The sequence below is a fragment of the Anguilla anguilla genome, chromosome 11 (assembly GCF_013347855.1).
Source record: "Anguilla anguilla isolate fAngAng1 chromosome 11, fAngAng1.pri, whole genome shotgun sequence".
NCBI lineage: Eukaryota > Metazoa > Chordata > Actinopteri > Anguilliformes > Anguillidae > Anguilla > Anguilla anguilla.
The window spans coordinates 7,282,601-7,304,848 of NC_049211.1; the positions used below are offsets into that span (position 1 = coordinate 7,282,601).

At 45.1% G+C, this 22,248-nt stretch overlaps 1 protein-coding gene across 4 annotated transcripts in view; it reads left to right on the top strand.

The window, feature by feature from the left end:
* Positions 1-357: 357 nt before the first annotated feature.
* The window catches only part of LOC118207645 (calsyntenin-1-like), a 40,178-nt gene continuing 18,287 nt past the window's right edge, over positions 358-22,248 (top strand). For 2 of the 4 annotated variants that reach the window (XM_035381426.1, XM_035381428.1), the window contains exons 1-3: positions 358-937; positions 17,499-17,621; positions 21,216-21,245. In XM_035381426.1, coding sequence (XP_035237317.1) covers positions 856-937; positions 17,499-17,621; positions 21,216-21,245 — 235 coding nt within the window. In that variant the 5' untranslated portion in view covers positions 358-855. The remainder of the gene's footprint in view (positions 938-17,498; positions 17,622-21,215; positions 21,246-22,248) is intronic. The other 2 variants (XM_035381427.1, XM_035381430.1) reach the window with 1 other exon arrangement.

Consider the following 22,248-nt stretch of genomic DNA (forward strand, 5'->3'; position numbering starts at 1 on the left):
TGATGTGCATTGTCTTAGCAGACTGAACAAATTGATCAGGGAGGGGAACCACGTCGAGTGCCTAGGCTGGAGGGAAAGATAGCGCGATTACGCTGTTTTAGAAAGCATACATGCCTGTCCGTAATGTATTTAGCCCTGTGGTACAGGGGTCTGTGAGACATGGGCATGATGTTTATCATGAACAGTAGGCTACAGCGTGAACAGTACAGAAAATATTTTCCCTCCGTCTTCTACATAAGAACGGCACCGTGGTCTCCCGGGCAACTGCTTTTCACTGCAACTATAACAACGGTGCAGACTTGAAATGGTAGAGCAGTCATTACTGTAGGCTACTGTTCTGTGAAACGACACACGCAAAGGCTGAGCTTAAACATCATCCCATTCGGTCACTGGTTTTCTTGGTGACTTTTTGTAACCTTTAGGCTACATGGTATCAGTCAGCACTAGCCTTGTGGCCAAGTCGTGGACAACCCTTATGAAGATTTTTTTAAACAGTATGCAATTAGAAAATGGTAATTTGTGGTGTTCTATGAGGTGAATTCTAACCGCAGCGTCTTCTCCACTTGCCTGAACACAGGGTTAGTAAACTGTGTCCACCACGCAGCCAAGCCTTCCCATAATAACATTACTGACGTCACCAAGCCATCGCTCCCGTAGGAGATACAGCTGCAAAACTGCGAGAGAGAGGGGTGATTGAAGGGAATTGCAAAGCGGCGGCGGTGGTGGCGGCAGCCATCTTAGATCCATCGCGCTTATCGAGCATTTATATTTGTATTTTCTTATTTTGTGTGAGAAATTGTTTTGTTACAGCTACAACTCGAGTTTTATTTTGTTTTGGTTCGTTCAAAAAGCAGCATGTATTTCCGACGGAATAAAATACCAGCATCCATTGTCGGACTGGTCCTTGGACTATTATGTTCGGTTCATACAGCTAAAGGTAAGCCGTCAAGCTTGCTATTTGTATTTATTGTCACCGCATTTCCTCTAATTATAACTCCGGGAATTATTGCGCTGCCTTTTTGTGGCTACCGTGCTTAGTGGTATATAGCCTAACCTCCTGTAATTATGAGTCCCGGAGATAACGGAGGGATGCGTTCTCGTCCAGCGCATGACATATGTAACAGCAAGCCACCGTAGCTACAATATAGTTCTATGTCGTGTTAAGCAAACATAGCGTAGCTAACAAGTGTTTAACGTTGTAGGCTACACAGTAAATTTGGTCTGAATTGACGAGGTTAAACAGAACTTGTGTTGCTTTAAATCAGTTGTATTTTATAATCGTGTCGTATCTACTGTCTACACACTATGAATGTACGGGCTTCATCAGTTGGAATCCGCATGTGTTTGTTTGTTTGTTTGTGCTGTGTGTTTGCCAGTTATTCTGCAGGATTGTCTCCACCCTTTCTTGCCAAACATTGCAAGTTACATTCTGTGCTTTACCTTCCTAAACGGTCTGCGTAGCACTCGTGACTGCTAATTTAAGGGTACCTGAGCCATGTGTTCAAACCACTTCAAACAAGTGCACACGACGTGTAGGTTTTGTATTATCATGTCGTATCAATTTTATCAAGACTTTTATGGGTTGATATTGTACATGTCCTGGACTTCCGACGGGTGTCAATTGCTTTAAGAATAGCTATGAGGCATGATGAATGAATTATCTTGGCTACGCATTGCAGAGCCGTCCACAAACACTGTTGATGTATAGGCTATTTAAACATGTTATGTGTCGCAGAGTTATAGATGGACTGAAATAAATATTGTGAGGACTTTCCTGTTTTCTCTTACGTGCATGAATTGTGGGCTGTTTAATTTTCAAGTCCAATATCAAAGTCCACTGTAACACTGACACACCTCAAACCTAGTAACTATCAAAATTGAATGGCGTTCTTGACGAAGTTACTGCAGTAGCTAATCGGACATGGTTGTTTTCTAATAATAGGCAATTGTTGCTTATCTTAAAAACGGTGGAGAACAAATGCATTAAGCGTGCTACTTTTTTAAAATATTTTTTTAGGACACAGTGCTTTGAATGTGTAATTTTGATCTTTAATTTAGTTATATAGATTGCATGGGCTGTAAGGTATGTAGCCTAGCACACTCCGTTTTGATGCGATCTCACACAGGACGGGAAACTTAATTGTCCTTCACTGGCACACCCTTATTTCATCTGCAAAGTTTCTGATTTCCTTATGAAACAGACGTGGGAAGATGCCTGTCGGTCGTTCCTCTCTTAACGAGGAGCACGTCCCTTTAGGACGATACATTTCATACGAGATCGAATTGAGAATGTTGTCAAAGCGAGAAGTGTAATGTGTAATGTAGCCGCTCTCCTGCTACTGTGCAAGAAACCTTGGTGATTCCAGGAGTCTTGCGTGTTATTTTGCACGTTGGACAGCTGAGCATAATAGACAAATGAGTTTGCAGGTTGTTTTTATATAGTTAGTCAGTAATAATACTTTCATAGCCCTGTCGCTTGGATTCGGGTCCTGTAGCCTAGATTATGTAAACTGGACTGGAGTAGCCTAACCAAATGGCGTTGTTACAAACTTGGGGAAAGCAGGTCTCTTGCTTAAAGGCAGGTCAATTTATTTTCTCCTTGAAAACCACAATATCCTTTAATTAGTTCGACGTCTTGAGTTGTGCGTATTCCATTAGCTGTGGCGGTGCGCGCAGTGTTGGCATTCAACACTTGCGTCAGATGGTGGTGCGTTAAAATGTATGGTAGCTAACGACAGACATCTGTGTAACAATGGCCTTTTTAACGGGATGAATGGTCACAAAAGATAAGGTAAACAATGCACGATGTGTCGGCTTTTAGCCTTTCTCATCACGTTAGCGTCTCCATCTTCATTCCCTTCTTTCTGGATTGCACAGTGTGTGGTGGGAGGCATTCAATGGACCTGTTCCGACCCTATCGTTCGCACCTCCAAAAGAGGGTACTCGTTCCAAATCACTTCTTCTGTCTTTCTCCACGGACGTTCGGATTCGAATATCAACCAATCATTTCTTTGTTTTGGCATTTTCCTTGGAAACCCCCAGGGATTTATCCACCAGGGTTTAACAGACCATACTTAAATCCTTGGATGTGTTCTAATTCTGTGGTATTGCGCAGTATTTAATGTATGAACATAATCCGTGTGCACAGGGACATATTCTGCCACAGGATAGTAGTATCCAAAACAGTAAAAAAAAAAAAAAAAACACAACAGGCCTCGGTCAGTGAGGTGATACCCAAAGATTTGTGGGAACAATTAAGGTATTTGTCTGGGTGGGTGCCTGACACACAAAAGAGGAGGAAAACGTGCTGAACTCTTACTTGGGATCTGTTGCAAGGCAATAACAACAAACAAATACAGATCTGATTTCATTGGTGTGTTGTTTTTGCTCAGCTTCAGCATTTGTAAAGTCTTCCTCCAATCTTTTCTTTTAACTGCCTTGTGTGTTTTTCATCAAAACAATTAATTCAGCTATTCAACTATTGCCTTGAACCCTTTCGTTTCACTCTTTAAGAAATTTGGGATTTAGCCTACCCTTTTCTGTTCATTCCAGAATATTCTTTGGATTGTGGAGAATTTACATTTTTTGATTAACCGTCCCTCTTGACACCACAAATGACAAATTACTTTTTTTTTTTTTTAACTTCTGACTGAGCAGCTCATCATTATGGCACCTGGAGGGGTTGGGAACATTACGCTGATTCAGCGATTCGTGTTCAAACCTGAATCAGATTCTGAAGACAACACTATATAGACCCCAAATTAAAATAAAATAAAAAACTACTTACAGGTGTCAGTGTTAATTTACCTTATTGTACTGCCAACATTTAGCCTACTTCAGAGATTTGATTTCAGCAGGCCAGATGGGGACTTGTCTATTGACATGCAAGGGTGATCATATTGGCAGCCAACACTGTGTATTAATTAGCCTACATTCTACATGATTAACTCAACTATAATTATTACATGCTCGATATAATGGATTTTTGCTTGGATAGGAGATTTATTATGTCTTTAAATTGATTTCAAATAGATTCATGCATTATCTAAAATTACCTGGCAGGCAGTCAGCGAATAATATTTGCATTTGTGTGATAAATCAACAATAAGTCAGTCTGTAAAATCAGAACCTTGGCAAGGTCCATCGGGTTCTACATCTGGTTTTAGAAGCAGTAAGTCTGCACGTCTTAATCCAAGTCTTATCTGGAAGGTTGGGTCCAGCCCAGTCTTTAGTTATGAAGTTCATTCTCTTCTCTCAAGTTGTGGGTCATTTGGTAAGTATTGCAAAGAACCATAACTTGCCATGTGGCAACTGAACCACACAGCTTTTTTTCATAGCAATAATGGTAACACATTAGCAAGTTCAGCACTTGTGTCAGACTGGTTGTCATGTAAAAAGAGTAAAATTTGGTGGGCCGATTTTCTCTATCATGCTAATGTGAAGCCAGTGCTAAATCCACCTTTCAAATCTTTTGGCTCAGTATTTTCAAAGCTCAAGTATTTTGCACAGTACATTATAACATGAGCACTATGAAGTCCAGTTGGTGCTGTTTGTTGCTGTGTCAGCAGAACAGGTGTGCTTGGCTGTTGCACCTGTTCACTTTCCCGCTGCTATCAGGAAAAGTAACACGTAAAAAAAAACCCAAATTTGGGTGGGAGTTGCTTTCCCTTTTTTTAGGACTAATGGCCTCACCTGCTGCCAGTTGACCCTATCCTGTCCATCTGTCAATCATCTGACATCTAGGCCTATGTGCAAAAAAACGCAGTGATGACAAAATGGACCAATTGTCTCAAAAATGTTACCACTTTGCTGTTTTTGCTTCCTGTATTCTAAATGCATAAAACAAATAGGCTACATCTGTATTCTTTGTCCTCAGATCTAGGCTAATTGAAGAATGTTCTGGACTGTGTTCCAGTGTTGGGGGGTGGCATGGGATTGGGATTGGTTTTCTATCTGGTTGACCTTTCAGAAGGAACATTCATAGTTCTGTCTTCACTGTGTGTATTTCCTGGTTGGGCTGTCTTGTCTCTGTTTCCTGTGGGGACAGTTAGGAGCTCTTGCCAGTGATGAGCCTGAGGCCATCTAAAAGCCAGGCTACTTAATGTGTGAAAGGTATTAATGTGGTAACGGAAAGTATTGTATCTTAGCAAACCCATTTTGGAATCTGCCATGTTCACTAAAACTCTTTTTTTAACTTATGATGGGGGTCTCCAGGATGCCTTTGAGCATGTGTGGGGGATCAAAACAGGTTGAAAACCTCTTGCATTAAAGCCCTGCTTGATGATTTTCCAGGGTGTCGATGACTCTGCGGTGAACAGTCCTGCCTGCCGTTTTTGACTTGGCCGTGAAGCGATCGTGTCTTTGAAAAACACGAGTGTGGGGAGGGTGTGCTTGATCCCACAGTCGGTTCAGACGAGATGCGTTTTGCTGCGTTTCTGGATTTTTCTCAGGTCCAAATAAAACGTGAGACACTGTCAGGCCTGTCTTGTTGAGGCTTGCAGTTGGAGTAGATATAGTTGAATAATTGCTCAGATGTAACAGAGCTGAAAGACATAAAAGTTAGAAGGTTTGCCGATAGCCAACAATGCAGCCTATAGCTAACAATAATTACATTTTTATTTTTTGCTCCTTTTGCTGTGAATTTAAAGAAAAACGATCATTTAACATCGCATTCATCTTAATTGTAGGTCTATTTCCTTTCTAGTTTCTCTTTATTCACGGTGCTACATCATCTGCCGTCTGGTTATATTAGCCTAATATCACGTTTAATTGGTTTTTTTTGTGGAGGGTGGAAAATGTGCGCCGTTTAATTTTAATGCAGCGCGAGAGAAGGCTGCGCTTTAATTGAGCAGTTCGGCACGGCGCGCGGAAACGGCGGCGCGAGAAGCACTCGGCACAGCATGTGGTAGCCGGCTGAGAAACATCAGACGCGGGCTGAGGGTTTATGCGTTACCGCAGCCCACGGCAGATGGCAGATTTATGCGCGCCTTTGCGGTTCATAATTTATTGGAAATTGTTGTTCAATGCGAATGCTAAGTAATGAGGAAAAGGGACCGAAAGCTGTAGCAGCAGAGCCCTTGTCGGTTAATTCTCAGCATCGTTTTCTCAGAGGGTGATTCTAGGACCTTGGCTCCGCTTCTCTTCATGGTTTCCTGAAGTTTCCCTAATAGGCAGTGTTTGCCAGACGCTAAGAGTACTGTGTCGACGGCGCACAGAGCGACGCGTGTCGGTTATAGACTGATATGTCCTCCGTCGGTGTGCTTCCTCGAAGCCAAACGCTGAGTCTATTTCTACCGACGCCTGCTGTGGATGTTTCTGAAGACACGCGGCGCGCGTCACGTCTTTGGCTGCCAGTTCTCAGCGGAGCTACTAGAATAAAATATTTGTGAGTCAATGTGGGGAAAACAGTGTAACAAGCTCCTCACAAACGGTTGGATAATGGAGCCTTCTCCATTTGCTATTCTCTTTCCTTGTACAGAACAATAGCCACTCTCATAAATCTAGGCACCGCTCATTCTTTCTGGAAGAAAAAAAAATGGAAATAAGGTCAGATATATAGACCAGGCTTTTATTAAATATGCCACCTTTTTAAAGATTTCTTATACTGAGGATATTCTCTTACGTTGATGTGTACAGTTCCCTTTTTTATTTTGATCCAGGTATTTCCGTCTTATGTAAGACTATGTTGTTCTTTGTTCCTGTGCAGGAAGACACTAAGAAATAACATGGCAGTCAGCCCTAGCTAATCATGACTTTCAGTGCTGGCCGTCTGGCGCACTCCACACTTCCCGTTGAAGCCTGGAAGATTTCAATCCCAAACGGCCTTTCCAGGTTTTAGAACAATGCTGTTTGGAAAGGGTAGTTCGGGTGCATCCTGGTAATTGTGAAAAAGATTTGGGAAATGATTTTAGCATCTTGGGAGCACTGCCAGTCGTACAGAGCAAATCAATAGGCCGCTCTGTTCAGCAAGCAGAAATGTGTACTATCAGCTGGGGAGTTAAAAAGTTGGGGATGCATTTTCTTGTGCGAGTAAGCTTCAGGGATATCTTGTTTCAGAAGTTCTCCTCCTCCGGTGTTTTTGCTGTGGGGGGTATTGTTGAGGATATTGTTTTCTACTCCGAGCCGTTTTGTTGTTTCGGAGAAGCACAGACATTTTTTTTCTGCCGGATTCCTCCCTTCAAAAAACGAGTTTGTTCTGGGGCGTGTGACTTCCCTGACTCTGCATCAACTCTTTATTCGGTGCCCCATTTATTCACGGAGTCCAAACTTCGGGGGAACAAAGGGCTTTTTTTTTTTCGGCCGGGAGACGGAGTGAGTCTATCACAATGAGCCACTGTGGCCCGGGGCACGAACACAGGAGCCCTGATCCCGTTTCTGGAGAAAAATCTTCCAGTCCGCAGGAGTATGTAAAGGAGTTTTGACTGGGGAGAGTTTGTGCTGCTTTCCATTTTGCAGTGTAAAAGGTGAAGGGTGGGGATTTCCGGACACCTACTTGAGCAAGACCTTTTTTTGGCTTGTTTTTTTTTTTTTTTTTTTCTGATTCCCCTTCTCGCCAGTGACTTGCCCTGAGTGACTGGCGGAATTGTGGAGAGTCAGTGATCTGGCACAAATGGGTAATTTGACTGTGAATATGGAGTCTGTCTTTACTCAGGGGGGGGTGGGTGGGTTCTCAGTTATGTGGAACCGTCTGTCTATCTCCAAACACTGTTCCTTTTACGATATTAACAACATGACTTTAAAATGAAATATGAAAAGCAGAAACCAGTTTTGTGTTATGGAGGGAGTGAGTTTTGCCCCCCCCCTCCCTCCCCCCCCCGCTACTCCTCTGAAAGCCTGAATGAAACTAAATCCCAAAAGTACGGAGTCTGATGAACATAAGGACTGGAATGCCCCGGGTGGCTAGTGAGAGCCTGCAGCATCACATTTGCATTATTGGGCGAGAAAGGGTAACCGGTGTGGTTCATCGCTGCTCTCAGTTACAAAACTCTGAGGAGGTGGATTATCTGATTCATCTAGCAACTCAACTTTATGACACTGGCTGCATAGTGATAATGTTTTATAAGACACCCAGATAAGGCCAGTAACGGTTAGATTTATTACTTCTTAGAAAAAGCTCAGGCGGAACTCCTTCCCCCAAGCCCAGGCCCGCTCCCATCTAAACTACAACATTACTTATTCATGATAATGGGAAATGTTGATTAGTTAATATAATATTAGTTCTGTTTGTAACGAAACCCCAGTTGGCTCTGCCTCCGGCTGCGTTCGTAGCGACGAGCGACTTGGGGGCACGGCCCTGTGCCTGCTGCGTTCCTGGGGCGGTGGAACAGAGGGCATCATGGGAACGGGGGGGGGGGGGGAGCCGAACGCGCCCGTCACCTGGAGCCAGCGGCGCAGTGCGTTACCCCCTCAGAGAGGCTGAGAGAGCGGGCCCTGTGTGTGTGTTTTTTTTTACCCAGGATTACCCTGGCCTGGGCGGGACCCGCTCTCACTGGGCCTTTGTCTCCATTCACAGAGACTGTGTGTGTGAGTGTGTGTTGGTGTGTGTGTGTGTGTGTGTGTGTGAGTCACATTCAGCACCTCCCTGACCCCACCCCCCTCCCCCTCCCCCTCCCCCTCCCCCACTCCCCAGGGCGAAAACACATTTGCCCTGTTGTCTGAGTTTTGACTGCGCGGCGAGCAAACAAGCGTTTCCTTGAGCACACCGTGTGCGTCTTTACCAGAGCTCCAATCAGCTGGGGGCAGCCGGGCCTGATGCCCTGCTGTCGGCTTTGCTTAAAGGATGGGGGGGGGGGGGGGTGGGGGGTGGGGTGGGGGAGGGGGGGATTTATTAGGAAAGGGCCCGAGGCCCGTGTTTACCCAGACTCCTGGGCTGCAGTCAACACAGCCAGTGAGGAGTGGCCCTTCATTACTGCCCTATAAACACAGGAGCGTGGCAGAGTTTGGCTGTGCTCTGAGTGAGCGTTTGCAAACAGATTGAGATTTTAAACCGAGCGTACAGCCAACGTCAGCCACTGCTGAAACCCGGCGTCTCGCAAATGTCCTGAACTGGGCAAATCTGATGGTCATTTATCATAGTGATCTCATTTATTCACTCTGTAATAATGCTTGTCCTGTCTGGTTGAGTAGCTGGTTGAGTTCCGCTGACTCACCCCACGCCCTGTGTGTGTCAGCTGGGAGGGGGCAGCAGTGTTATTTGGGAAAGGCCGTGGCGGTCTAGTCTGATTAAATCCTGTCTGGGGTTTCACTGGCGCTGACCGGAAAACCGCGGTCATTCCCCCCGGTCCCATTCAGATCCGCCCGAGCCACGCAGAGTGGGAATGCCGACGGGAATGAGCACGGGAATTCCGACAGGAATGAGTGCTGGAATTATAATGGGAATGCCAGTGCAAATGAGCACGGCAAGTCTGATGGGAATGTGTATGGGAATGCCGTTGGGAATGAGCACGGGAATTCCGACGGGAATGTGTATGGGAATGAGCACGGGAATTCCGATGGGAATGTGTATGGGAATGCCGTTGGGAATGAACACAGGAATGTGCGACAGTATAAACACTTACAACCTCCTCTGGCTTTGGGATACCGCCATTCTTCTGCTTTAAGAGCATGGCGAGGTGTTGAGCACAACACACAGGGAGTGCCGTCGGAGAAAACGTTTGGGCTCCGTTTACAAGACCACACAGGCTAAGTGTTTAGCGTTTAACATGCTGATGGAGCGGTGCGCTCGCTGGGCTGTGTGGAGGGTACATTACTGTGGGTGAAGTGGTGTGTATGGTGTTCACTCAGCACCGCATGCACTGAAGGGCATTAATGAGCCCTTCTGTGTGGGGCAGTGAGTCAGTGCTCTGAACAGAAGAGCTGAATCGTGTGGATCTCCCCGTACCGCCCCCCTATACAGCCCCCCCCCCCCCAGACTGGCGCAGGAGTCACTGCACACGCCCGCGCACTACCCGCTTCCAGCACCACTCTTCCCACACGCTCACACACGCACGCACGCACACACACACGCGCACACACACACACACACACACACACACACGCGCCCTCACACACACACATATCACCACTGACTTCCAGCGTAGCCCTTCCCTTGTGAGCATCCGCCCCCCCCCCCCATTGAGATGCCCCGCCCCCCGCGCCCCGCCGCACGCCGCCGCCGTTCCGCCGTCGCTAGGCTGCGTTTACTCTGTATCCGTTTCCTAGCGCCGATGACCCCGGCGATAACTGCGCACTCGCCCGGGGAGGCTGCTCCCAGTTAATGAGCCAATTGCCTTCAGTCTTCCCTTTCTTTCTCATCTTTTCTTTTCTTCTCTTCTTTTTTTCCACCCCCCCTCGTCTCGTTTCCGGAGAGCTTCTGACCCCGCGGTCTGAGCCAGCGTGCGTCTCCTGAGGTGGTTTCCCGAAAAACCACATTCAGATCCACAGCCAGACAACGACAACAAAACAACAACAAAAAGAAAACAACAAAGCAAGAAATGAAAGCGTTTCAGCCCAGTAATCCGTGCAATTCTCCCTGATTGCTCCAAGCTGAATAGCAGTGCTTCCAATATTTGTTTTGTTAAGGGAATGAGAAAAGGATGGGATATTGTTAGAAGCCTTTTGCTTTTTTTTTTTACCACAGTGGATGCGTGGATTCAGGATGGGCGCTGTTTGAGAAACGCGTTATCCACGCTAGCTTCTCGCGGCTACCGCTGTGGCGAACTTTCACCTTTGGCTGTAAATTCTCCCTCTGATCTCTGTGCCCTCTCAGGGTAGCGTGTCACACACCTTTGGCCCTTGTTAAACTCAGACTCGTGACCTTTGTGAGAGAATGAGACGGGGGAGCATTACACTGAAGGATTAACCCTTTAAGGTATAAGATTACACTAGTATGCGATTAGACTGTTCTGAACTGAATGTTCTAACGCTGATGTAACAATCTTGGCTGGTAACTGAAAGCAACGGAGTTCTAGAACACTGACTTAGAATTTTGAAGAAGACACTTTTATTGCACCAGCAGTGTTGCCGATGCACATATTGAGCATTTGTTTTCCTTCATGTGTATATCAATTAGCTGTACAGGCGGCTAATTTTAATGCATTTTAGAGCATATATGCTCCTGATACGCATCACTTCGGGCGACCGAATCTCAGTGATAAAAAAAATGCAGTGCATGCTTTTTCACACTGAATGTGTTTTTATTTACCTAGGTTGCCATCTCTACGACATCCAGTTTCTTGACGTATTGTTTAGTACGTTTACTGTACTGTAGTTGCCCCATTCAGTGGTTTCGGTCACGGTAGCAGCATACAATGGGTCATTCTAAGGTTACATTCCAAAGCGCCACGATCTACCACCCCAGCCCCTTAATCCGCCAGGTCCTGGGATGACTGCTTGATGATGTCATAGCACATGATCAAAACGAGAGCCCTTGCTGAGGGCTTAAGAGGGTTTAAAGGAAAGAATTCACCCAAAAATGGTGAAGTACTTTACTGTCTGCAGACGATGCATTTGAATCCCTGCTGTATAAGGTAGTCTTCTGTAGCCTGTCCTGCCTCCTAGTTTCACTTAGCATAGGTTAGACCAGAGTAATGTTTACTGTGTGAACTGGACTTGATGTGTTTATGGCTATGCATATCTGTTACAAAATGAGTACTGTACCTTATCGGACCTGTGTTTTGTAGTTGTTCCAATGACCTTTGGTATGCACTTACTGTACATAGCTTTGGATTAAAGTGTCTGCCAAATAAATGTAATGTAACGAGGAAAAAATGTACCGGTACATATTATTCCTGATAACGTACTGTGTACGAGCCGCTGTTTAATATGAAAAGTACACGTACGTCAGCATTGCTGCTCTCCGCGGGGTAATTAATTTTAATTAGTTTTTGATTTCAAAATCGATCCTGTGCGCTTGTGTGCTCGCACTTGATATTTTCATCCCGCGGGAATGCTGAGATTGACGGAGACGGGATGCGTTTCCCTGGCTGTATGAGGTCATGGGCACTGGCGTTTCGGATTGCCCGCGTGGGAATTCCCAGCTGGGAAGACCCGAGCCTGTTTACCAGCTCCGCGCCCGGGGTTCCGCAAAGAGGCGCTTTCCAAAACCGTGACTCCTCTCTGGAGACGTTTACACTGGCGCGTATCGAGCACTTCCGGGGCGGGGGGCGGGGGGAGGGGGGGGGGGGGGGCGACATAGCTCAGGAGGTAAGAGCGGTTGTCCGGCAGTCGGAGGGTTTGCCGGTTCGATCCCCGCCCTGGGCGTGTCGAAGTGTCCCTGAGCAAGACACCTGACCCCTAACTGCTCTGGTGAATGAGAGGCATCAGTTGTAAAGCGCTTTGGATAAAAATGCTATATAAATGCAGTCCATTTCCCTCAGCGCTCACGGTTCCACCCCCATCCGTTATTATCGCTAATTTAGTTCTGCCCTGCAGCGATGCCGAGTCATTTTGGGCCGACGTGGTTCTGCGAGCGCCGCGATTCCTTACTGTCGGCCTCTGTTTGTTTTGCGCCTGTCAGTCGAAATTAATCCTTCAGCTGGCGGTGCATCAGCAGCCAGAAAAATATCCGGAAAATTAGATAAATACAGCGTTGTCTGGACCGGCCAGGGCGGGCACTCGCGTCCCAACAGGATGACTTGCTGTTTTTGTTGATATTTGCTCATTTTTTCCCCCACTGCCAATGAGAAAAACGCTGACTCTCAGCAAAAAGAGGTTAAGTAGCCTCTTGGAGCTATGCAGATGGTGCTTGAAGTCAGCGCTAGTAACAGGTGGTGTGTGGAGCCAGGAGAGAGCAGGCCCAATAAAGCGCCGCTCGTATGGCTGCTAGCACGCACAGCTAGCACACACAGCTAGCACACACAGCTAGCACACACAGCTAGCACGCACAGCTAGCACACACAGCTAGCACACACAGCTAGCATACACAGCTAGCCCGCACAGCTAGCACGCACAGCTAGCACACACAGCTAGCATACACAGCTAGCCCGCACAGCTAGCACGCACAGCTAGCACACACAGCTAGCACACATAGCTAGCATGCGCCGCTAGCCCTGGCGTTTGACGCCCTGTACAGTCCCAGTGTGTTTGTTTCTACGCAGTGCGCAAAGAATGCGGGCTGTTGAGTGACGCGCATGCACGCAGGCGGATTCTGCCTCTTACAGGTAAACGTTTAATTAAACATCGCGCCAGTGTGTTCCGTTGAGGGATAGACAGAGGGGACAGATGGCCTTGTGGTGTTAAAGTGCTCAGCGTTACGTGTCTTGCACGCTACACGGCTGTTGTAACACGACTCAGTTCCCGTGTTCTGACATATTGCCCTTTGCTGCAGTAGATCAGTGTGTTTTACCTGGTAATGTGTCCTCGGTGATTGTAATTGGCCCTGTTTTATTTAAAAGGTTTACGTGGTTGACGGTTGACAGACCTCCGGTGGGGGGGTGGGGGGTGGGGGTAACGAGCCTGGATCTGGGCCATCCCAAACAGTCAGACCACGCGGGGGTGGAAAGGCCCTCCGAAATTATTTTTAACCACATCACAGCTCCTTCTGGGTAATCTCATTGCCATCGCAGCTGAGAAAGCGCCACTCTTTAAGCTTAATTGCCGGTTTAATAGTAATAGCAACGAGGAATTGGCATCCGGACGAAACGTAAATTGTTTTAAAGAGTTTCAAATGGTTTAATGAGCCGTTTCGGGGGAAAAGGAAAAAGGAGTAGCTGCATTAGAGGAAATTAGTTTTAATTTTCATGTAATTGCCCTTCCCTTCCCTCCCTCCAGTCGGCGTAAAAGTAGATGTTTGTGTCTGTTTTATCGCCGTCTCTCGAACCGTGACAACGCCATTTTTCTTAGAGAGGCTCTGACAGTGATGTGTCACATTCATACATAAATATGTTATCTGTCATCTGTCATATAAATCTTATATTTAATTATTGATTTAAAATGACGATGTTGGGTTTCATAGTGAAAACGTTCCCCGTCTGCGTTATTCTGCGGTATTTTATTCTTGGCAGGAAGCGTGGTTGGCCTCTGTATTGAAATTCTTCCAGGTTGCTACTGCTGCTGTTGCTGCTACTGCTGACTGTACTTCTGACAGTGCAATTCCTTAGCTTATTCTTTTTGGTGCAGTTCTCTTAACTGTCTTTAGAATATAGCCTGTTTCTATGCCAAAAAAGAAAATATCTACAAATAATAAAACATGAGCATTCTGTTTTTGGCTTTTGACCGCAAAGCAGAACTTCCCACCCCCCATATTAAAGAATAAAATTCTATTTAAAAGAGTTTGTGTGTTAAATAAATGTCAGTTTTTACACATGCGTGCACAGTGAGCGGATTGTGTTGGCGGCTTGCCTGGCGTGGTTTCCAAAGGTGTACACTGCACTGAGTCACCTGAGGTCTTACGCCTGGACGATTTACTGGCTTACAGGAAATGGGCTCAGTTCATGTGTACATAGGCCGACGATAATGTGTTCATTGTTGGCCCTGAGTACTTGCGTTAAGTGCACCAGCTGACCTCTGTAATCCAGAGTATTAGGCCTACCTTAAAGCGGTCACATGACCTCTCCCCAACGGGGCGTGAGTCAGTTGCAGATACAGGATGTTGTACGCCGTTGAAACCGTGTCCCGGGATCTTTGATTATCTGCATGGAGGAACACAATATAGGCCTAAGGAGTACATGCATTTACACTTGGTGCACACGTTACATTAACTGTCATTTAGCTGAGGGATATCTATAGTGTAACTTACCAAGACTGACTTACAATGTAGAAGACCACAAGTGCATTTGCCTGGTTTACATGAATCATAGCGTCACTCCCAGGGGTGTTGTGCTGGCAGTGTTTTTAGCTACTGTCACCTACAAAATGGCAGCCACCAGAAATAATTGTGACTCACCTTCGGAAGGTGTTGTGTTCCTTCTCGTCACCCCTGAAACAACTGTAGCCTCAGTGCCACGTAAACGAGAGCAAAACCAGAGCACAAATGTTGCCCGCTGTTAGCTGCTTAGCTGAGATTGTTCCTGTAAATGCTGTTTTTATTGTGATTTTTGACTTGTCTGAATCATCACCAAACCTTTTTATAATGGCCCGCTGGAACAATTTAAAAAAAGTAATTAATATCATTACCACCTAACACTGTGCAGTGATGTCATTTTTTTAAATGGATACCCACCCCTAGTGCCCTACCCTTGAATTTCCAAATATGGGCATTTGAAGCAACAGCTTCTAGTGTGAGAACTAAAAGAACACACGTAGTGTTCTATAAGAGCTACTTTTGTAGGGTGCATGCACCACTGATATTTATTAATTGGAGTGCACATCCAAACCATGTGCAATGAAATGGGCCATCATGCATAATGTATGATGCAAATATATAGCAAAGTTATGTTTTTCATTAATCTTTCATTTTGAGGTTTTTTTTTTTTCATTTCAAAAGGTGCAAGGGAGAAAATTCCCCTCGGGGTGAATATTATTGCATCTGCAGTGGAGGGTGAAGTTGTGAGGCTTCTGAAAATAAACCACAGAGACTGTGTTTGTGTGTGTGTGTGTGTGTGTGTGCACGTGTGTGTTTGGAGTGTGTGTGTGCGCGTGTGTGTGTGTTTGTCTGGCACGTGTGAGTGTGTGTCTGTGTTTGTGTGGTTTGTGTGTGTGTGTGTGTGTGTGCCTGCTTGTCTGGCGGGTTTCGTGCTTCATGAATCACATACAGATTGTGCTTTATTTGCATTCTGTGACATAAAAATACATACTCCCTTATATGTAATGTAGAAAAGGTGGTACTTGAACACGCATGGAGCGCATTGCATCACTTCAAACAGTGAGGGCACTTCTTCCAGAACATGAACATTATACCTCCTTATTCCTGAAATGTATAACAAGTTTCTGCCTTGCTCAACGATGAGCTATATTCTGCTGCAAAAGTGAATTCAGTGAATTATAAAAAATGTATGCAGATGGACATACAGAGGATTAACACATCACAGATCTTTTATTTCCTTGTGAACTTGTGAATGTTGTCCCCGGGGACACCGTGTAGTTAAGCGCTTTCCACCAGTGACTCTGTATGCTTCAGTTATTATTATGTGTGTCTGTGGAAAGGTCAGGTAGGCTATTCATTCATACTCGAGCAAGCTACATTTCCAGCTTATATAAGGAATGAAACGAAACAAGCTGGGCTCATTGTACTCACCTCAGTCTCGGTGTGCTAATGTGTAATAAGGCAGTATGTATATAAACTCTGTGTGACCAAAAGTATTTGGACACCCCATGGTCTACGGCCGTTTTTCATGGCTTGGGCTCGGTCCCTTTGTTCCAGTGAAGGCACGTCTTAATGCAGGGACATTCTTGACGATTCTGTGCTTCCAACTTTGTGGCGGCAGTTTGGGGGAAGGCCCTTTGCTGTTTCAGCATGACAGTGCACCTCGGGAACTCAGCGAGGTCCATACAGAAATGTTTTTGTTGAAATCGGTGTGGAAGAAATTGACTGGCCTGAACCCCATCCAACACATTTGGGATCGATTGGAAAGCCAACTGCATGCCAGGCCTAATCGCCCAATCAGTGCTTGACCTAAATCACTAATGCTCTTCTGGCTGAATGGAAGCAAATCCCCACTGCAATGCTCCAATATTTAGTATAAAGCCTTCCCTGAAGAGTGGGAGTTGTTAGAGCAGCAAAGAGTGGACCAGCTACATATTAATGCCCATAATTTTGGATGAGATGTTGGATGTCGGATGTCAGGTGTCCACATACTTTTGGCCATGTAGTGTATGTTGTGTGTCTAAAACCTAAGACAAGAAAAGATAGTGTTGCGCAAGATGGAGGGTGTGCACTACTGTGTTTTCTGGTGGTGTGATTCTGCACAATAGATAGCTAGATAAAATGAAACGGCTGCTGCAGCAGCATTATGTTGTCGAGCGGTTATTTTTCATCTCCTGAGAGATAGTCCTGATCATAAGGCTGACACACACAGCCTCGCACACAAATGATTCCAGAAAAATATTGTCTAGTGACTCACAAATACATTCATAACTGTACCGTTATTCTGTGAGAAGGATGGCTGCTTGACTAATGGTACTGTGGCATAATCCTCAGTGTGTAGGGTGGAATACCTGGACGTGCATTAAGGATGATACGGGCTGTTCTACATTTCACTGGTTCCTTCAGAGTGATATATCTGCTTCATATGACATATATACTTACGGAATGTGTATGTGCAGCAAGCCTGCACACATGCTGGATAACTACTCAGATATGCATCGACTTGGCAGCTGCTGCTACCGTTTACCTCTCATTAAATACCCATAATTCATAAAGTCCGTGAAGAATTTTGGCTGAATTTCAGCTGCGTTGCCTTTAACAGCAAGGTGTATCGACGGCTGTTGAAACGGTAGTTTACTTTATTGAAATTTTATTTGTATTTATCTCTCTCCCTCTCTATCTCCCTCTCTCTCTCTCTCTCTCTCCGTCCCCCCCCCCTCCCTCTCTCTCTCTCTCTCTCTCTGTCTCCCCCCCCCTCTCTCTCTCTCTCTCTCAGTTAATAAACACAAACCCTGGATCGAGACGACGTATCACGGCATCGTAACGGAAAACGATGACAAAGTGCTCCTGGACCCGCCGCTGATCGCCCTGGACAAAGACGCACCCCTGCAGTACGCGGGTAAGAGAGAGAGAGAGAGAGAGGAGTGTTTCTCTTTATTTCCAGAAAGCACGCGTATCTATTGATTTCCCATCTTCACTGGCCCCGCCCCCCTCTTCTCTCCCCATATCCCTATTCGGGACCGTGAGACCCAGCAAAGCAAGGCCTGCTTTTAACATTCACAATGAATGGTTTACATCTTTACCTGATATAAATGCAGAAGTGTCTCTTAGGGGCTGAGTGGGTCAGGGACTTCAAACTCAGCCTTCCCCATGGTTGGCTAGATGAACTGATTTTATGACTGAGCAAAGGCTCCTGGGTATTGCGGTTCTCCGGACGTAATGCCCTTTTTGCTATGACAAAGACGAGGATGTGGGTGTTTTAAACTTGCACACAAAGAGCAGTGATGTCTTTTTAGCCGGCCCATCTTCAGAGAAGCAAGATCACAAAAGCAGTCTCTCTTCCTCAGTGATCATTATTCTGCTGAAAATGCACTTCTGGCTAAGTTTGGACTTGTGATTTAGGCCTATTTCCCCACGTTGATCCTGTGCCTGTTTACAAAACAGACTCTAAAAAAGAAATTGCCTCAGCACACAGTTCTAAGTATGTAAAGTATGCTTCCTTCTCCTCTAATTATGTACGGCCCTAATCATGTATCGCAATGTAAGAGCACTTGCATGTGGCAACCTGCAGCAAAAACCTAACTGCATACCAGTATCATTTGGGGATACATATTGTTAAGGCTTTGACCACTTAAAAAAAGGGTAATTAATGTGTTGCTCAAAGTTAAGGACAGAATGCATTGTTTATTATGGTTATGAAGGAAAGCCTGGATGTGAATTACAAGCCAAAGGTATGTACATAAATGGGAAAACCTGTAGGGTTAGAATTTGTCCATATTTTTAGCCAATGGTCACATGTAGTGGGACGTGTTCTCCACGTGCTCAAGAGTATTTTTTATTTTTTTTAAGTCTCCTGTGAGAGGAACAGTTGTTTCCAAGCAGCAGCAGCTTTGAAATGTTTTTAATCGCTCAGATTTACTGCGGCTGTGGTTCAGAGGCTGGCGTGTGCAGCAGGGCCTGGTGGAGTCGGTTGGGTATGGAATGCACGTGCTCTTTCAAAAGCATTCAGTGTTCTGTGTTCAGTGCCGGCAGTCTTTAATGTAAAAACCTGAACAGGTGCGCTACTGTTCCCTCTGTACCGCAATTCAGGGGCTTAACAGGAAACCATTAATGAAAAGGTTTTTTTTTGGCTGCTGTATTTGTGAACTTGCTGCTCTAATGATATTTTATTTATCTTATTACTTTATCTTATTACTTAAACATAAAATCTCTTCTCCTCAATGAAAAGAGAAACCACAGCCACAGAAAATGCTGATAAAACTGAGCTTTTAGGTGTTCGCATTTCACTATTATTTATTTTCTAAATGGCGCCGTTCTGGACTCTGTGGAACTGCTATTTGTGATCAGTCATATGGTGTTACTGTGCTGTTGTGTGCCCCCCCCGCCTGTGTAGAACAGGAGCAGCCAAGCTGAGCCGCAGTCCCCGCTAACCGCCTCCCCAGGGGAGCTTTTCCCAGCGTCACGTGTCACCCTAGGTGACTGTCGCCGCTGCACCGTCTCTCCCCGCACCCTATTGGCGCAGGCCCGGGTGCACTGACCAATCGCGCGCAGCCGACGGCAGAGCTAGGGCCGTATGGCGCGCGCGCGTGTCACGTCGTGTTCGCTCGTCAGAGACGAGCCTCCTGGGGGAACGCGGTCGCGTGTCGCCGCGGTGACCGAGGAAGTCAGCGGGTCGCCGTGGCGACGCTCGTAAGAGGCTGAGGCGGGTCGCCGTGGCGACGCCCGTAAGCGGCTGAGGCGGGGCTGACCTAGACAGGACATCTGCCGAGGAGGCTCACCGCACGAGGAGGATTATAACCCAGCCTCAAATATTTTATTTATTTTTCTAATAAAACACTCTGATATTATTTACATTTTTTTTGTCGTCAGAATTGGAAGAGCCCGGTTTTTTTTTACTACGGAAATAAATAAAATAACCGATCCATCATTTTTTAGTTTATTTTAGCTTCTTTAGCTTATTTATTTCGGTTAGTTTAGTTTAGTTTATTAATGCATTTCACTGGAGATTTGATGCAGTGTAGTATAAAAAAAACAATTCAGCCAGTAGTCCTGGAGTTTGTCTGTGGGGCTGGAAAGGTGCGTCAGATCCAGCAGAATCCTGCTGCATTGTGAGGGGAAGCCAGGAGATAAAAATATAGCCGTGCTCAATGCTGCCTCACCAGAGCTGTTATATCGTACCGCCCATTGGAGCTGCCTCTATATTTCACTCTTATTGCTTTTTAGTGGTACCCGAAGCACGCCGTCCCATTTTTCTTCCCGCAAGGATACGAGCTGGTACTGAATTCCCGTTGGTCCTTAACTTTGACTGACAACTGAACGCAAGCATTTCACTTTTGTCTTCACACGAGCTCAAACTTAAGTTTGGTTGGTTTGATTTAGTCAGTGATTGCATAACTAAGTAAATAAACAACTAAAACTGTGTCTGACGCAAAAAAAAAGAGTGCATTTGCATTTTATTGGAAGTTAAGGGTTATGGTGTTGATTGAATCCAGGCCATAGCATTTCTCTCAACTGTGAAGATTTTGCATTTCATTTCCTTTGTTTTGTATTGGCCAGTGGCCTCTCCCTTGCTTTGAAGGTTTTTTTTATCACCTTGTTATGAGTGACCTGTGGCACGGGTGTGAATGCCAGTTTTATTACCGGGCTGGAGGACATGAATGGCTCTATATAGGCTATTTCCTGAAATGTGGTGGAACGGTGGCAGGTTCAGATCCCCCAGTGCAGTGCGCAAACACAGAATCATTTCATGGAGGAAAAGAGGACAGGTCATCCATTTTTAGACCGTAGACGGATGCAAATAACAAGTCACCCAAATGTTCTTTCCGAAAAAAAAAAAACCAACATCCAAAATTTTTCCCAAACGAGGCTGCTGTCGGTTCCCTTGGCTTCCCTTGATGCAGTGCTTCTCTGTTATGAATGAGCGTGCTGTGGCTGGTAAATAATTAACATCTGTATTAAAGTGCGTTTTTCTTCAGATGAAATATTTACAACATAGCAACACGGGCACCTCCCTTATCTGACCAATCGCACGGATGTTTTCTTTCTCTTTTCCTCTAACAAAAAACTTAAATTTACTGAAATTTCTTTAATTTGTGTGTCAGCTTGACCTTTGGGTTCTGTTGCATCTTGAGGAAATGACAGTTACTGGAAAATGAATTGTGGGATACCGTGATTTCTACTGAAAACTGTCATCTGCTGGAAGTAGGTGGGCGAGCAGATGTTTGGACAGCTAGGGTTCTGCTGAACCTCAAATCCTTCTGTTCTTTCAAGCGGAAGACTGTGGGCCGTTTCTTAACTGCTTTTGGATGTGTACGTTTCCATACGTGTGTTACGCTCATAATTCTGCCCCCTTTAATGAACTCTACATTTCTCTTTTTCTCTCTCTCTCTCTCTGCCTCCCCCGCCTTCTTTTTCTCTTCCTCCCTCCCCCTCTCCTTCTCTCTCTCTCTCTCTGTGTGACTGACCTGGGTTTGTCTTCTCTTTCCTCTTGTAGACAGTTTTGAGGTGACCCTCACCAAAGAAGGTGATGACGGGTTCTTTCTCTGGTCTGGTACTATAGCTGTATTAACCCACTAACTCAAGAGCGTCGGCTCCTTACACAGAAGCTGCTGTCATGCTCTGCAATCTCTTCCCCCTGTTTTTATTTTTGTTTCTTTTCATAATTTGTTTTTTTAATTTAACCTAATATTCTTTCTAAAAACAGTAACTGGATGAAAAAGGTGTGGCTTGAAGAGAAAATTCAACTTAGAAATATCCGTGCATTGTTGTTTGTGGAGCGTAGTGCTAGTTTAGCTCCTGTTTAACTGGTAGTGTACACTAAACACATGTAAAAATATGAACGCATACTTGCATGTATTTATGTTTTTATGTGTCTGGGGAAAATATCAATTAAACAAATGCTAGAATTCTATTTTGCCACTATTTAGCTACTGAAGTAACCCCCCACCCACCTGAAAAAAACAATATATTTAGCCTATATATAACATTGGTTATTAAGATTTAATTGCTTTTCACACACTATTGTGCTCTCACTTTAGATACTTTATCGAGGTGATTAAGACTCATTATAGCGGCTCAGAAACTTAAGTTTTTTTTCTCAATCAGTCGTGAAAGAGAAAATGTATAATTTTAGATGGAGTTCATGGTTTGCTAAACGTGCAACTGAACCACACAGAAGTTTAATGGACACAAATAATGTTTAAATGTCTGTATTTCCTGTGAGGAGTTTTTGCTTTTCATCGAAATGAAATATAATGGTTACCGAAACTGACTAATGTAGTAAATTTATTTATTTTTTGCCAGCAATTACTAATCTAAATCACAGCATGGCTGCAGATGTTATTTAATTTTATTTTTTATGTAGGTGTCCGGAAAGGTGATATTTCTAACCCTAGTTCTCATCCAGTGTTTTTGTTAAATCCCCTATGCTGTTCTGATACCGTCGTTTTTGTCTCTCTTTCTTTTTTTGAGGAGTGTGGAGAAACGGACACCATTGCACAGGAAGACTTTGGTTACCTTGACATTAA